The sequence below is a fragment of the Desmodus rotundus genome, chromosome 3 (genome assembly GCF_022682495.2).
Source record: "Desmodus rotundus isolate HL8 chromosome 3, HLdesRot8A.1, whole genome shotgun sequence".
Lineage (NCBI taxonomy): Eukaryota > Metazoa > Chordata > Mammalia > Chiroptera > Phyllostomidae > Desmodus > Desmodus rotundus.
In genome coordinates, this window is record NC_071389.1 from 107,591,746 (window position 1) to 107,607,061 (window position 15,316).

At 35.2% G+C, this 15,316-nt stretch overlaps 1 protein-coding gene across 9 annotated transcripts in view; it reads right to left on the reverse strand.

Moving 5' to 3' along the window:
* PAN3 (poly(A) specific ribonuclease subunit PAN3) overlaps window positions 1-15,316 on the reverse strand; it is a 148,394-nt gene that overhangs the window by 10,221 nt on the left and 122,857 nt on the right. For 6 of the 9 annotated variants that reach the window (XM_053920737.2, XM_053920736.2, XM_053920738.2 and 3 more), the window contains 7 exons: window positions 15,197-15,313; window positions 15,008-15,109; window positions 10,948-11,113; window positions 9,776-9,866; window positions 4,779-4,918; window positions 2,150-2,279; window positions 1,630-1,694 (listed from right to left, as the gene is read on the reverse strand). In XM_053920737.2, coding sequence (XP_053776712.1) covers window positions 1,630-1,694; window positions 2,150-2,279; window positions 4,779-4,918; window positions 9,776-9,866; window positions 10,948-11,113; window positions 15,008-15,109; window positions 15,197-15,313 — 811 coding nt within the window. Of the gene's footprint in view, window positions 1-1,629; window positions 1,695-2,149; window positions 2,280-3,868; window positions 3,939-4,778; window positions 4,919-9,775; window positions 9,867-10,947; window positions 11,114-15,007; window positions 15,110-15,196; window positions 15,314-15,316 lie in introns of those variants that run through there. The other 3 variants (XR_008426420.2, XR_008426421.2, XM_053920740.2) reach the window with 3 other exon arrangements.

Consider the following 15,316-nt stretch of genomic DNA (forward strand, 5'->3'; position numbering starts at 1 on the left):
AAGGTTGGTGGGAGAAACTGGAGAGACTGGGTATGTCAGGTATAAAAGAGATTTTATTATTTTTACTGTAAACCCTTTTCCACTTTAAAAAAAATGTGTCCATATATAATCTATTCAAAAGACTTAATTAACAAAAAAGAATTTTCTGAGGATAATCTAGAATTTTATACTCAATAATGTATGAAAGTAGAATAAAGGTATTTTCAAACTTGCAAAAACCCCAAAACTCACCTCTCTCAGTAAGCTACAGGAGGACGTGCTACATTAAATCAAAAAAGGATAAACCAAGGAAACGAGCAGGAAGCAGGATATCCAACATAAAGGGAGAGCCAATGAACTCCCAGGATGAGTGAAGTTCTAAAGTGTGAATGTGCGCAGGCTGAAAGCGCAACCAGCCCAGATAGGACGGGCCAGAGGCTCCAAAGGGGCCTCTGAGGGGGAGAGCACAAAGCAGTTGGTAGGTTACCTAATTCTGACCATATGGAAAGGTGTTTTATAACTCTGGCAGAGAGTTTGGAATGGACTGGCAGTAAACACTTTTTCATGTGCTTAGTAGTTTTCTATGTAAAATGCTCATTAACGTCATGAAAACAAAAACTGTGAAACAAAACACAAAAGAAAAATAGTTATGATTTACTATGTGGTGCAGCTATTTAGATTTATCTTATAATAACATTAACACTGGATAAAGACTTAACATTTACGGGAGTGTGTGCTTTCAGTCACAGGAAGGACTGTGAAAGACAAAGCATCTTCCACAGGACAAAAGCATTAGCTGAGTTAAACAGTGAACAAAAGCAAGAAAAAGTACTGTAAGAATCCATTTAAAAATAAAGAGATAAATGCCAAGAGAAACAGAAGTGTATAAAAAATAATTCAGCACAGAGTCATGTTCTCTTCATTTAGAAAAATTATTAGGAAAAATACTAATTGAGTCTTTTAATTTTTAAGAAAGATAAGTGGACTTGAATTCTGTGGTCAAAAAAATCCGTTAAGCAATGACATTAATCTATCTCTATGACAGGCGACATTCCTGAACTGTAAGTGACACTACAGTCCCAATAACTCCAACACTGCTCTACCTGTCTTTGACAGTTATGCAGTTCAAACATTAATTCTGCTTCCTTCTTGAGCATATGATTAAATTAACTTACAAATCAGGCAGAACTAAATGACAAATAATGTAAGATGGTGATGCTTTTCCACTGTCACTGATATGACAGCTATAAATAATGTGCTTTAAATGAAGGTAAGAGACACACAACAATGAGAGATTTTTGAAATCCCTAGTCTGAACAGGTAAACTGAATTGACCAGGGTTCAGAAAGGAGGCAGGGTAAAGGTAGTACTGATCATCATAAAATGTTCACTCATGTGCAAACCACACTGGAGATCTAACGCAGTGTATTTTTTTATGTACATATGTGTGCAAAATCCTTAAGGACAACCATGCCTAGGCTGTAATTAAAAGACAGCACCCTAATGACTAACAATAGGCTTAAGGTCACTTCACATGAGCATTTTTCTCTTTTTCCAAATAAAACCAGTAAGGATAAGGTATACTCATTTTTACTATGCAAAATCATGCCCTTGATTGAAAAAGTGTTGTAAAATACTGTAAATCCTTACTCCGGCCTCTCATTGATTGTTCCCAATTTTGCTAGAAGCCTAAACAGTCTTCCATTTTGAACTTCCTATAAAACATTTTAAAAAGAGACAGAATATTAATGTTCCAGCTAACTGAATATAACAGTAAAAGTTTACAAAAACTGGTATCCTGCACCAATATAACCTTTAAGCAACAGATCCTGAAATTCCAACCTTTTGGTTATACTTTTAAACACAATGTGTCCATGTCACTCAGCAGTAACACTCAAGATTACGCAGCTGGCCATTTTTAAGAACTGTTAATGTAATTCACATTAAATAAAAAATCAAGATTTTGTCGTATCACTGTAGCAAGGCCATGAACAAAAAGAACAAATGGCACATAAAAAATTAAAATATTAAGCATTAAGTCAGGGCAAAAATATCTGCAAACAATCTGAGCCAACTATACACTATATTCCATGTAATAATTTCTATGCTTTATATCTATTTGTATACACAGACACAAGCCTGTATACGGGCTCTTCAATGCACTCTTTACCTTTGCAAGGTCCTCCTCTATGACATCATTTCTCATTTGAGCAGCATCCAATTGAGTATAAAATCGAGCACCAATCATGGGCATGATGTCATTGACACTTCGCATCCTGTTTTGGTCAGTCAACAGGTATCTACCCAACATACAGAAGAATCACTTGAATGCCAAACATGCAATCAGAAAATCAACATAACCCACAAGCACGTGGCTATCAGTGCTGTTATCGTATCAGTGCACACAGTATTGAAAACATTCTTTCATGCAAGTCAAGTTCATTTGTAAACTTAATAATTATATTTCTTTCTCTAGAAAAATCTTATGAGCCAATGGAGAAAACTGTAAAAGTGTCTCTTTTTCTACAGTTTTACTATTATGAAAATGAGAAAGGAAAATTGAATAGGGTTACACTTACCATTTCCATTCTCAAACCCTTCTTTACAACAGTAAGGTGAAAAGACTGTTACAGACTTTTTTGGAGAAGTGAAATAGGGGGTGGTTTAAGTGGGGAAATTTTTCTGTTGTTCCTCAAAAATAATTTTTGAAACTAAAACTGGGTCTTCAATTTTGATCAATCAAACAAGCCGCAGCTTTTAGGAAGGTGTCCTCAGCTCTGAGACTTCATTTACCAGCTGTCATGGTATATTTATTTCTGAGAAATCTTCATGCACTAACACACATCAGAAGATACCAATTAAATTTCTTCTTTTGTTAAAATTAAGGCAGAAAACAATTACGTGTTTCAAAGAGCTACCTTCTAGAGTACAATTATTATTAATCACATATATTTGCTCATTCTGATAGGTGAGCCATTTCCTAACCACTCTCATTAAAGCAGCCTCCCATTCTTTCACTTTCTGATTATACTTGTCTTACTTTCTCCATAGGACTTATCATTATCTGCAAACATCTTACTTGTTCACATGTTCATTAACTCCTCCCCATTAGGGTGGAAGCTCCAGGAGATGGGAATTTTGTGCATCTGTTCAAAGCATCTTCAGCATCTGGCATATAGCACACATTCTTTCGTTGAATAAATAAATAGTTATATTCATGTAGATAATCTACATCTTAGCTCTTCATCTGTAATTACTGACATATTTACATCTAATTATTCATACTTAAAGTTTTACAAGCAAGTTACCATTCTAGGCCTCAGTTTTGCTATCTTTAACATAGAGCTAAGAATGGTACTTAATTTATAGGGTTACTGGGAGAATTAAGTGAATTAATTCATATCAACAGTTCAAAAGTACCTGACACATGGTTTACTGCACTATAAATTTTAGTTATTGATTAGTATTGTATTAAAGTATGACTTTCTTATTTATTCACTTTTTATTAAGGAAAATTTCAATCATTTATACGAGAAAATTATATACTCAATCTCCATGTACCCATCACCCAATTTCAATAATTATTAATGTATGGCCAACTTTGTTACATTTATATCCTTTACTCTCTTTTTAACAAGGAAACTTTGGAGATTGTAACTTGAGATAAGAGACATCCTAGGTGTTGCAAACTAAAACTAAGAATCACCGTTGTGAAAATATATTTTTTCACTTATAGGAAATATTTTCACTTATAGGAAAAACCATGTTATTTGATTGTAAGCAGGAACCAGGTACCACTGGCTGCAAGTGCCCTGTCACAAACAGGACACTCATGCCAGTGTAACGAAGCACAGGCGGCAGCCCCGTCCTCCATCCCTCAACGCCATACCCCAAGGCTAGTCCAAAAAGAAAAAGGATCATCCAGGGCCACGAGAAAAATCACAAGGAACGGCTGGAAACTAAAGAAAGAGTAAAAAGGATCAATAAGCTCTAATTGCTTCTAGAACATAACAGGATGATAAATCTCAAAAGAGACTTCCTAGCATCTGTTCTCTAAAATAATTTGTAATAAGCGTTGCCCACCCTCCGGAATTCCTTTGAGTGATGAGAAGTATCTTAAACAGGAAGAAGTCTTTCTATAGTGACAGTAGTCCACAGTGGGTTTCTCTTAAGCCAAATTCACTTAACCCTGCACACAGGATTCCTTGGAGTCCAACAATACTGGAGTAGAAACACAGAGGCTTTTACATACATGCTGTCTGGAATGGGTGTTCTGACCATAGAGCACATCATGAGTTCCCCTGAGGCTTACTCAGGCCAGCTGTCCCAAAGACACCGACCACTCTCTTGAGCAGCACTGTCTAACAGAACTCTCTGAGATGATGAAAATGTTCTACGTCTACACCGTCCAGTATTAGTCAGGAGCTATGTGTGACTTTTGAGCTCTTGAAAAGTGGTTAGTACAACCGAAGAAGTTAATTTTAAATTTTATTTAATTTTAATTAGTTTAAACTTAAGAGGTCATACATAGCTAGTACATACCAATGTAGCTTTAGAGGGTGCCCTCTAGCAAAATGTTTAAAACATCAGTAACTGATTTAAACACACTGATTTATAAATTTATTCTAAGAAATATATCCTTGGCAGTAAAAATAAATTACAAGTTGCTTAACTGTGTTTTGCCTGATTTTAAATAGTGGAAATTAAAATAAACATAATCACTGTTAAAAGGTCTTTATGAAAAAGCTGTCTTATCTCATATGATCATGATACACACAGAATCATGTATGAAAACTTACAAAATCAGATTCTTCAGGTCAGAGGAGTAGTTGATTGTCACCAGTTCCATGGCTTTCTGTAAATTCTCTCGCTGAATTCCTGCCAAAGAGTTGCAAGCCAAAGCCAACACAACTTTTCCTAATGATATCAGATCTGCTTGCTGACATAAAAGAATAAACACAACTTTTAATTTTTATTTTATAGGTACAAGTTTAATACACTGACTCTAGTGCCTGCATGGAAAAAGCACTTGTACAAAGAAGCTGCAGAGCGCGGCACAGGGGTCTCAAATATTGGTGCTCATCCAAATTAGCTGGGAGCTTATCAAAAAGAATTTCTGAGCCTCTCCCCTAGAGATTGTCACTCAGTAGGTCTGGGAACAGCCCCAATATTTTTAAAGCACCCAGGTAATTCTGATGAAGGTAGTTCCAGGACTATACTTTAAGAAACATTACTCTAAATAAACTTCACATGACAACTAACAGAACTGGTGCCTTAAAATGTTAAAAAATGTATTTAAATAGAGCTGTAATACTCTTACCATTACAAGACATTTAAGGCTGCTCACTATATACACTTGCTTTACTATGATCACTACAATTTATAATATGCACTTTTTCATCTTCCATCATGCCTAAAATATAGTGGGCATTTGAAGATTTGGAGAATAGTATTCCATTACTCCAAACACATCAGCAGCCAACACCTGATTCAAGTATGTTCTCCAGAATATCGAAAAAGCTGCCAACCCAATGACATCCCATCTGTTGATGTTCTAAATAGACAATTTTACTCCCACTGTAATAGATCTTTGAGCTCTATAACCACCTGTTTTCTTGTTCTTCTTCTTTTTTTTTAAGATTTACCAGTCTGAGGTCTTCCTTCTAAAAGGATTTTCAAAAGACTGAGGGTTGAACTGAGGTGAGCTCTCCATTACCTATTACATTATGACTCCAGGAAACAAAATGGTGACCCCCACAGGGCCCTGCCCGGCATACACCTGGGGGAATGGAGCAGCTCTGAATTAAATGAAATCATCTGAAGTAATTTCTACAGAAAACTTCTGTAAATCTTCGAAACCTGAAATCTCATCTGAATTATTGGATACATGTTCAGCTACTGAATACTGGTTTAGTGTAAGGAGTTTTCAAAACTAGCTATACATTAAAATCATCTGAGGAGCTTAAAAACAAAAAATCACCCAGTGGCCATCCCCTCATCTCAGTTCTGGTGTTATCAGTCTGGGGTAAGATCTAGGTATTGCTATTTTTCAAAGCTTCCACAAGAGATTCTAATATGCAGTGAGGGTTGAAACCCACTGGTTTTGTGGAGTGTTTATAATGGTACATTTGCAACATCAGGGGAGTATTTCAAGGCAATCACTAATGAAACTTAAGCACTACATAGCTATCCTTAACACACACTACCCAAATAATAAAGTATAAGAGAAAGTCAAAGTCCATTACTAAAATAACATGAAAAAGTTCAAATTTAAAAATTTATCCCAAACTAGCATTTGTGAATCTGACACTGTTAACATAAGGTACCATAATCAGTAGAAAAACTGATTACAAAAACAAGCTACTGTTTGAATCCAGCAGGGCAAGAGATATCAAGGATTCGTGTCAGAGAAACTATTTAAAACTTCATCAGAGGTAGAGTTAGGAGCCAGAGGCAGAAGGGAAGGCGGCATGGGAAAGGTCACTGCTGCCACAGTTTCTTTCTCCGGAGGGTACTGCAGTGAATGAACTCAAGAAGGACTCCCTTCAGTCATTCTCAAGATCAAGTAAACATTCCAAGTTATATTAATGAAATCATAAATCAGTGCATGTAAACTCCAACTGGAAATTGCTCTAAGTGTTGCAACCCAACGTCATCAGCAAAGCAAACTGAGGGTTATTATTTATCAAGTATGTGAGCAGCATGTACCAACACACAGCCACCCCACCCTTAAAACAGAAGAATTTTCAGGTTAGCTCCACCCTGAATTGATGCTATAAGTAAACCTCCCACTTAGAATATCTCATTAGTCCCTGCCACAAGACAGGAAAACAAAAGTCCAAGAACACTGATGGACTGATGGATTTAAAGAATAGCAGCATCTCACATAAGTCCTTCCTATCCCCCTTCTAAAGCTGACTCAAGGTGGGAGTACCCACTTCAGAAATAAAATATATGTGTCACATAATACATATTAAATTAGAACTATTTTTTTAAATAAAAGAGGTTAACCACGTCCTGCTTAATTAAGAGCATCCAACATCATAAAAACTCAGTAACTCTCCTTTCCTTATTTCCCAGCTAAACATTGGGTTGTCCAGAAAATCCGTTTGTTTTTTTTTTTTTTCTGTACAATGACTCCAGTAGTGCTTACTTGTCTTTAACCTCATTCGAAACACTTTTGTTATACTGTATTGTGACAGCTGTCTCAGCAGTGTGAGTTTAAAAAAAACTCATCAAAATTTTTGTGCAGCCATGGAAGACGATACACATTTTTGGCATATTATGCTTTATTATTTCAAGAAAGGAAAAAAGGCAACTGAAACACAGAAAGATTTGTGCAGTGTGTGGAGAAGGTGCTGTGACTGATCGAACGCGTCAAAAGTAGTTTGCAAAGTTTCTTGGTGCTACTGACATTTTGACCAAATAATTCTTTGCTGTGGGGCTGTCTTATGCATTGGAAGATGTTTTGCAGCACCTCTGGCCTCTATCCACTAGAAGTCAACAGCAGGAGATAGCAGACATACTCAAAATATGCAAATCAATAAAGTTATTGGTGAAAATGAAAAATGTGTCTTTTATTTAACAGAAAAAAAATAATAGAATTTTTGGCTAAGCCAATAATTTTCCAGTTGTTATTTTGCTTCTTACTTCCATCTGATCCCCCCCTAATTTGTTGAATTCTGGAGGTCTCCCCACCAACTCATTTTCAGTTTCTTCCTGATTCTTGATTTCTTGATTTTTCTGATTCTATCTATGGCTCATTTATGTCAGTCTCTACTCACGTTTCTGAAACAGACTATGAAAAACAGACTAAAAGAAACAATACTCCTTTCTCATGTGTCCTGTTCTCTATAAAATCACAATTCTCTGTTTGGGACTATCTTTAATTCTCTCCTTTACTTTACCATAAACTATATGAAAAATCTTCTACACATACATAACCACTCCCCAAAAAATAATGAAAAGAGAACCTGATATATCCTTTACTACTGAAAAAAAAGGGGAGGTGACAGCGGGTTGAAAGTAGCTTGAGTTTATGAATGATGGCAATTGCTAACTTACGCAGTCAGTTGCCCCAAATGCCTACCTAAAAGTTCTTTGTTTTGAACTCTGGGATTACTTTTTCCCATGAAAAACCGTTTTTCAAGGTCAATCTGACAATCCATAACATAAATGAAATAATGTACACTTGCAAAGAAAAAATGTTCCTCACAGAGAAAAATCGAAGTAGTCTTATTTTATATTAGTAATTAAAATAAAAAGGAACTCTATTCAAAATGAAGAAGAATAAGAATACATAAGGCTATTTTTTAATGCAGACATGAGGTTTCCAGATAACTGCAATAGAGGTTGATGGCATTAGTTCAAAATGATGTCTAACTTCTCTTCAAAAATTTAATATTACTTTCCTACATATATGAAAATCACTACTATTTTTAACAGTCAATAATCAGTCACTTTAAGGAGCACAATGATTATGAAGAAAAATTTTCAGAGCTAATTAGTCAATACATATCAGACAAAAATTAATAAGGAAAGTAGGTAAGAAACAACCACAGTAGATTAAAAAAAAAAAAAAAAAAAAGAGGGAGCAAATCCCCTTAGACAGAAGGAAGCTCCTGCCACTAGGGGAGAGGTAGCCACAGTCTTGCATGTAGAGGCCACTAGGTGATGCTACCAACCAGGACGGCTTGGCTGCTGCTGAGGTTAGACGGGCACGAGCAGAACGGAAGGAGATGTGAGAAGTCTGCATACAACTAACTGAATGTGCTGAGTGGCTCTAAGTCTCCGAGGCTGCACTGGCGGCGGTAAGAGAGGTTTACACATGAATTAGAATACTAAACTCTAAGTCTGTTCCTTCCTCTTTGTTCGGAAATTTTGTCTTACAATAAAGTGAACTAAAATCTTCTTTCAAGATTTAAACAGAAGAAGTTGAAATGAGAACAATGGGAAGATAAGGTGTTGTTTTCCTTGTTTTTCCATGTAACAAGAAGAGATTCTGCTTCATATCAAATCTCTGTAAATTAATAAATGTTCAGAAACACAAAAAATGCCTTACACAAAGAGAACACTACCTTAAAATGAAGTTGCATAGACTCCAAAATATGTACTTTAATATAAATGGAATGATCCGAAACATACTTTAAACAGCCACGTCACTTGCACAGAGTAGTCAAGACAAAAGCAGCTATATTTAATGCTCCTTGTAGATACAGGTTCTTATTCTGCATCTTGGATTATTCAAGAAGTAAGAAATAAATAGCTGAGGACATAAGTCCTAAATCCACACTATTATTACGAAATCAGACTATAACCAAATTCTGATAACATACAAGGAGTGGTGGGCTTTAAGAAAAAAAAAAATTACTTAAAAAACAGCAATACAACATTATTCCTCTGAAAATATTTCTAAAATTTTCAGATTGGTAGTGAGACAACTGTTCTAAAAGTAAAATCTCATTTATTATATTCTTTCAGCTGATGACCAATTAATCTATTTAATCTCTGCCAAGGACAAATTTCCTAATCACATAAATACATTTTCATTTGAACAGCTAGAGTCTCCGACACTGTCAATAAATAATTCTGTATATTCCAACCTGTAAGGGCTCTACACTGAATGCATCACAGGGATTAAGAAATACCCATTCCAAGTGTGCACAAAGATCACCCAGAATAAACTGAAATCTACACTTAAAACCCTGAAGTACTTTAAAATAAACAAAATTTGTCTTAAAAAAAAAAAAAAGACCATGCCTTAAGTTATTAAGTATTCCTTTTAATTCTTACTCACCTGGTATTGAGCCATTAATGCCAATGGATTATTATTCTGACTGTTATCAAATGTTAAAACATCAAATACTCCAACACAATTTACTCGCAACCTTTAAAGATCAGAGAATATAAAAAATAATTAAAATGAAATTTAAAAAATTGTATACTAGTGGAAATTTATCACTCCCTGTAATATTTGGAAGGATCTCAAAATATTATCTCCTCTAGCCTCCTGTCCTACCCCTATATAACCTCTACCAATCACCATTTCAGAGGTGAGAAATATGAAGTGACAGCCCTAAGGTTATAAAAGCCAGCAACTAATACAGCCAGGACTATAATGCGTATTTCTGACTACCAGCCCAGCGGTCTTTCCATTGTACCAAACTGCTTCATTTATGTAAAGAGAACTAGTTATCTTCCTAAAACTTGTTTAACATGTACTAGTCAACACTGGAGGCATTTTCCATGTATTCACTTACACAATGCTATCAATATTCTTAATGAGACAGGTGTCTTATAAATGTGGAAAATGGAGAGAACAGCACATGCTTGATAAGGTTACTGAACACACAGAAGTTAAGTAACTTGATCTGGGTCATAAAGTCAGTAACTAACAGAGCCAGGATATGAACCCAGGTCACCTGGTACTACATCCTCAGCTGTTCATGCTACACTGCCCAACACAAGTCTCAAAATTACAATTCAAACGAAACTCTGCTGAAGTCAGGATCTATGTACTTAACTCTATCAGCAGTTCTCAAAGCATAGGACCCAATCAGCAGCAACAGGACACCTAGGAACTTGTTGGAAATGAACACTCTCAGGCTCTACTCCAGATTTATTCAATGAGAGCTCTAGGGTTAGAGCCCAACAATGTGTGCTAAATAACCTCCCTCTACATAATTCTGATTCATATTAAAATCTGAGAGCCATGGCTGTACACTGTATCTCCCCCCAATCCTAACCATATATACCTCCAAACTCTTACAAGATTCTTGGTTAATAACCAGGCATTTTATTAAGAATTCAACGTTTTAAAAGAAATTTACAAATGAACTCAAAAGTCACGGCAGTTCTTCTGGATGGAATATATGAAGAGGTAAAATTAAAACAAATCATCATGCTTTGTTTAAAATCTGCCATAGGTTAAATGTTCAATAAAGAAGCTAAAACTCAAAATGCTAGTACCTAGTCTTGCCAGTTATCAGAATCTTTGTTGGGTCCATAACTCGACATGCCAAACCTGCTGTATGAACGGTCCGCAATGCAGAACTCAACTGGACAACATACGCCCAAATAAGAGATTCTGGCAGTAATCCAGCATGCTGTCTGGGCAATGGTCCATCATGTTGCCCTATAAAGCAAATAATAATTTTTAAAAATCTTAATTAATCAAATAAAACATTAAAACCCAAATTAAAAGAAAATTAATCTATATTCATGGCATAATTTGTCAATATATACATATGTATATAGGTAAAACTTAAGTTTATAAGAATTTAAGGGACAAACCCAAAATTTCCCACTTTGAGATTACACCTGTATATTGTTAGCAGCAGCAGAGCTCTCACTGAACTGCTGCTCTTTTCTGTGACCACTGTAATTGACTAAACAAAAATTATTTAAAGAATTTATACTTAATTATGAACCAAATAAATGGAAATTCTGATTAAAAAACAGGAACTGTAGAGAATGTTATTTTACTTAAAATATGGATATTCCTAGCATATATTATTGTCCAAGTATGTGACACCTGTTCATTCTATGGTTTGAGGGAAATAAGTCTCTACCATCATTTATGCTGAAAGTTTTCTTGTTCTTCTTGTACTGCTTGGCCTCCTCTATTACAGCCATGGTCAGTTAGATATGACGACGTCCAATTCACAAAAACATGAATGTAAAACACTGAATGTCACTTATGTGTAAAGATAAAACACACAAAAAAAGATCTGGTCTACCATGAAAAGTAATCATTTTTATTCTATTGATTCTTTTATTTTTTTAAGATTTTATTTATTTTTCGAGAGAGGAGAAGGGAAGGAGAAAGAGAGGGAGAGAAACATCAATGTGTGGTTGCCTTGCACATGCCCTCCCACTGGGAACCTGGCCTGCAACCCAGACATGTGCCTTGACTAGGAGTTGAACCGACAACCCTTTGGTTCGCAGGCTAGCACTCAATCCACTGAGCCACATCAGCCAGGGATCTATTGATTCTTAAAAATGCTTCCTGATACTATTTTCTGGGTCACTGTTAATCCTAAAATCAGTAGAGAAGGAACCATATAAATTTAATCCAGATTTCATAAATACAGTTGTCCCCCCCTTATCCACAGTTTCATCTTCCATGGTTTCAGTTACCAGATATCAATCACAGTCAGAAAATATTAAACTTCCCCAACCATCAACATCATCTGCTCCTGACATCCAGCCACTGACATCGTGGCTCAATGATCCAGGATGTATGGAAGCAGAGGGGTTTCCTTCTGATGTACCATCAAGAAGGTCAATAGTAGCCTAACACTACATCACAATGCTTACCTATGTCATTCACCTCACTTCATCTCATCACATTGGCATTTTATCATCTCACGTCATCACAAGAAGGGTTAAGTACACTAATATGTTTTGAGAGAGAAATCACATTCATATAACTTTTATTGTAGTATATTTTTATATAAATGTTCTATTTTATCATTGGTTACTGTTGTTAATCTCTTAGTGTGCCTAATTTATAAATTTAACTTTATCAGTACTACTCCCAGTTTCAGACATCCACTGGGAGTCTTGGAATGTATCCTCTGTGGATAAAGGGGAACTACTCTGTTTCAGGGAATATAACCTTATATTCAAGTGTTCATATGGTTGTAAACAAACCTTTTGTGAATCAGGTCTGAAAACACAGTTAAATGATTAATTGTGGAGATAATAACAGGCAAACAGGTACTTAAGCCTTGGCCAAAGAACTTATATACACAACCCATGGACATGAACTAAGGGGGGAGTGATGCTGGAGGGTAGTGGGATGCAGGGAGGAGGGGGATGAAGGGGATAAAAAAAAAAAAAAGAAGAAGAAGAAGAAGAAAAAAAGAGAGGTACTTAAGGCCTGGGATAAAATTTCCAGGAAAAAAGCAAGTAGAAAATTCAAAAATTGCTATCCCTGAGTTTAGACAGAACTAAAGATAATAAAATCAGAAAAACAGTGTTGGATGACTCAAAAAGTGGCTCTACTGATAAATGCCAAGACAACATTAAAGACAACTATAAAGAATTTAAATAAAACTACGTAATAAATGTGGTAATAAGGAAAAGGAATATTTATCAAAAAACAATGCTTACTGTGTACCAGATTGTGTCTAGTTACTTTACCCACATTTTCTTACTTTACACTTCTTATCGCAACTCCTATAAGGTATGGTATTGCTATCATACCTCTTTTCTAAATTAGCATATTTCTTAAAATATGCCATTTTTTGTGCTAAGTTAATAAGTTAAATAGTTTAAGAAAACATTATACTTTCATCTATGTCTCTATGAGTTTAAACAAACATTGGCCTTTATTTTCTTTTTTTAATATTCACAGAAGATTGCCTTGTAATAGAAGTTGCTATAAATTAAAGTATATATGATATGTTTACGGATGTTGCTACCATTCAAACAATACTTTCAAATATTAGAAAAAGGACGGATTCCTGTGAAAATGTAAACATGTCAAATAATCAGTTAACATCAAAAAGAAAATAATTAAGGTTAAAAAAAAAAGCTGGAAAGGAGTGTTGTAAATCAGTGGTTCTCAATGGGAGTAAATTTTGCCCCCCTTAAGGGACATTTGTCAATGTCTGGAAATATTTTTGGCACCACAACTGGAGTAGGGGGTTGCTACTAGCATCTAGTGGGTAGAGGCCAGGGATGCTGCTAAATATTCTGCAATGCACAGGACAGGCCCTACACAAGTAATTAGCCAGCTCCAAATGTCAACAGGGCTGATATTGGGAAATCCAGCTATAAATTATAGCCAACAGTCATTTCACAGGTGGTATTACTAAAATAAACTTGAACAACTACAGCTATGTTCATCTGTAAAAAAGAGTCATACCACATCCCCTTCAACAAAATTATTGTGTCTACAGATGACACGGCACAAGGAAAAAAAATGACCACACTATACGACCAGATTTTTAATGTGAAACAACCATGTAACCACAGCTTTCTTTTTGTAACTGTCAGAAAGCAGTTACAAGCAAACAGAATATATTTTTAACACAGGTAGAGTCCTTAAAAAAGTTACAATCCAAAAAATTACTGTCATGTGACTCAGATCTTTCTCCCTCCTTAGTTTCTCTCAGTACGTATTCAAGAAAATCTTTAAAATATTAAAACTCATGGTAAACACAATGGTTCTTTCCTGACCCCACGAAAGAAAATGAACCATACTTTTCTTCCCCAAATATATAAATTAACAGACCTCTCAAAGTGGATTTACTTTTACTCTGAAATGATTTATTCTTTAAATAAACATTTGTCAGAATATAATATTTTGGTTCTTTGCAATATTATTAAAAATGAGGAAAAAAGGATAGTATTACCCATTTAAATTACCTGAAAACTTATTTTAAAGACTAGTTCCTTAAGTAACATGAAATCCTACGTTTAAACAAAAGCACTGGTTTAGGGAAATAATTTCATAAAAGACATATAGTCACATCAGATTCTGAGGGAGTCATTAAACTCAAAAAATGTAAAAATTAAGAGAAAAATACTGATAATAAATGGAAAATGCAGTATGATATAAAATAACAATACAAAAGGAAACCAAATAAACCAAAACAAAAACACCAAAGCTGGAAAGAAATACATCAAGACGCCCATAATGGTTGTGTTTTGTGTAGTGAAGCTACAGGGATTATCTTTCAATTTACTGAATTTTCCAAATCATCTCTACTCAGAAAGCATTAGATTTTTAAAAGGAAAAAACTGTTAAGAGAATAAAACTCCCATCATATTCTGTTATTAAAATTTCAGATATCTACATGAGTCTTTCAGAAACCATCTTCATCTCAGTCTATACATACTGAGTAACACATTATTTCCTAACTTGTTATAGATTGACCCCATTTCTTTTTAAAATGCAATAGGGTCTCTAAGCAGAATGACTACAGGGATAAAATTTCATGTATTTTAAAATACAAACTACCCTCCCACAGAGCAAAACCATTTGTCAACATACAGCTTGCTTGCCTCTTTTCCTTACCCCACTTTCTCTTTGTGAAATAGGCATCAGCATTGGGATCATTAAAGTGTCTGCTCATCATAGTCTCGCCTCCAGCATGGAAATCATATGCAAACACAAGAGCTTAAAATAAAACACAAACATTCATTACTGCGATCTGGTTTCAAACAGTTAAGCTCACAAGAAGAAAGACAATTGGAAATTACTCACAAGGCTCTGCAAATGCTTTAGTGGTAAATACCTCACGCAAGGTTACAATATTTGAGTGCTGAATTTTTTTCCACATATCAACCAACACCATGCATTTTGTGTTAACAAGACGAAAACCTG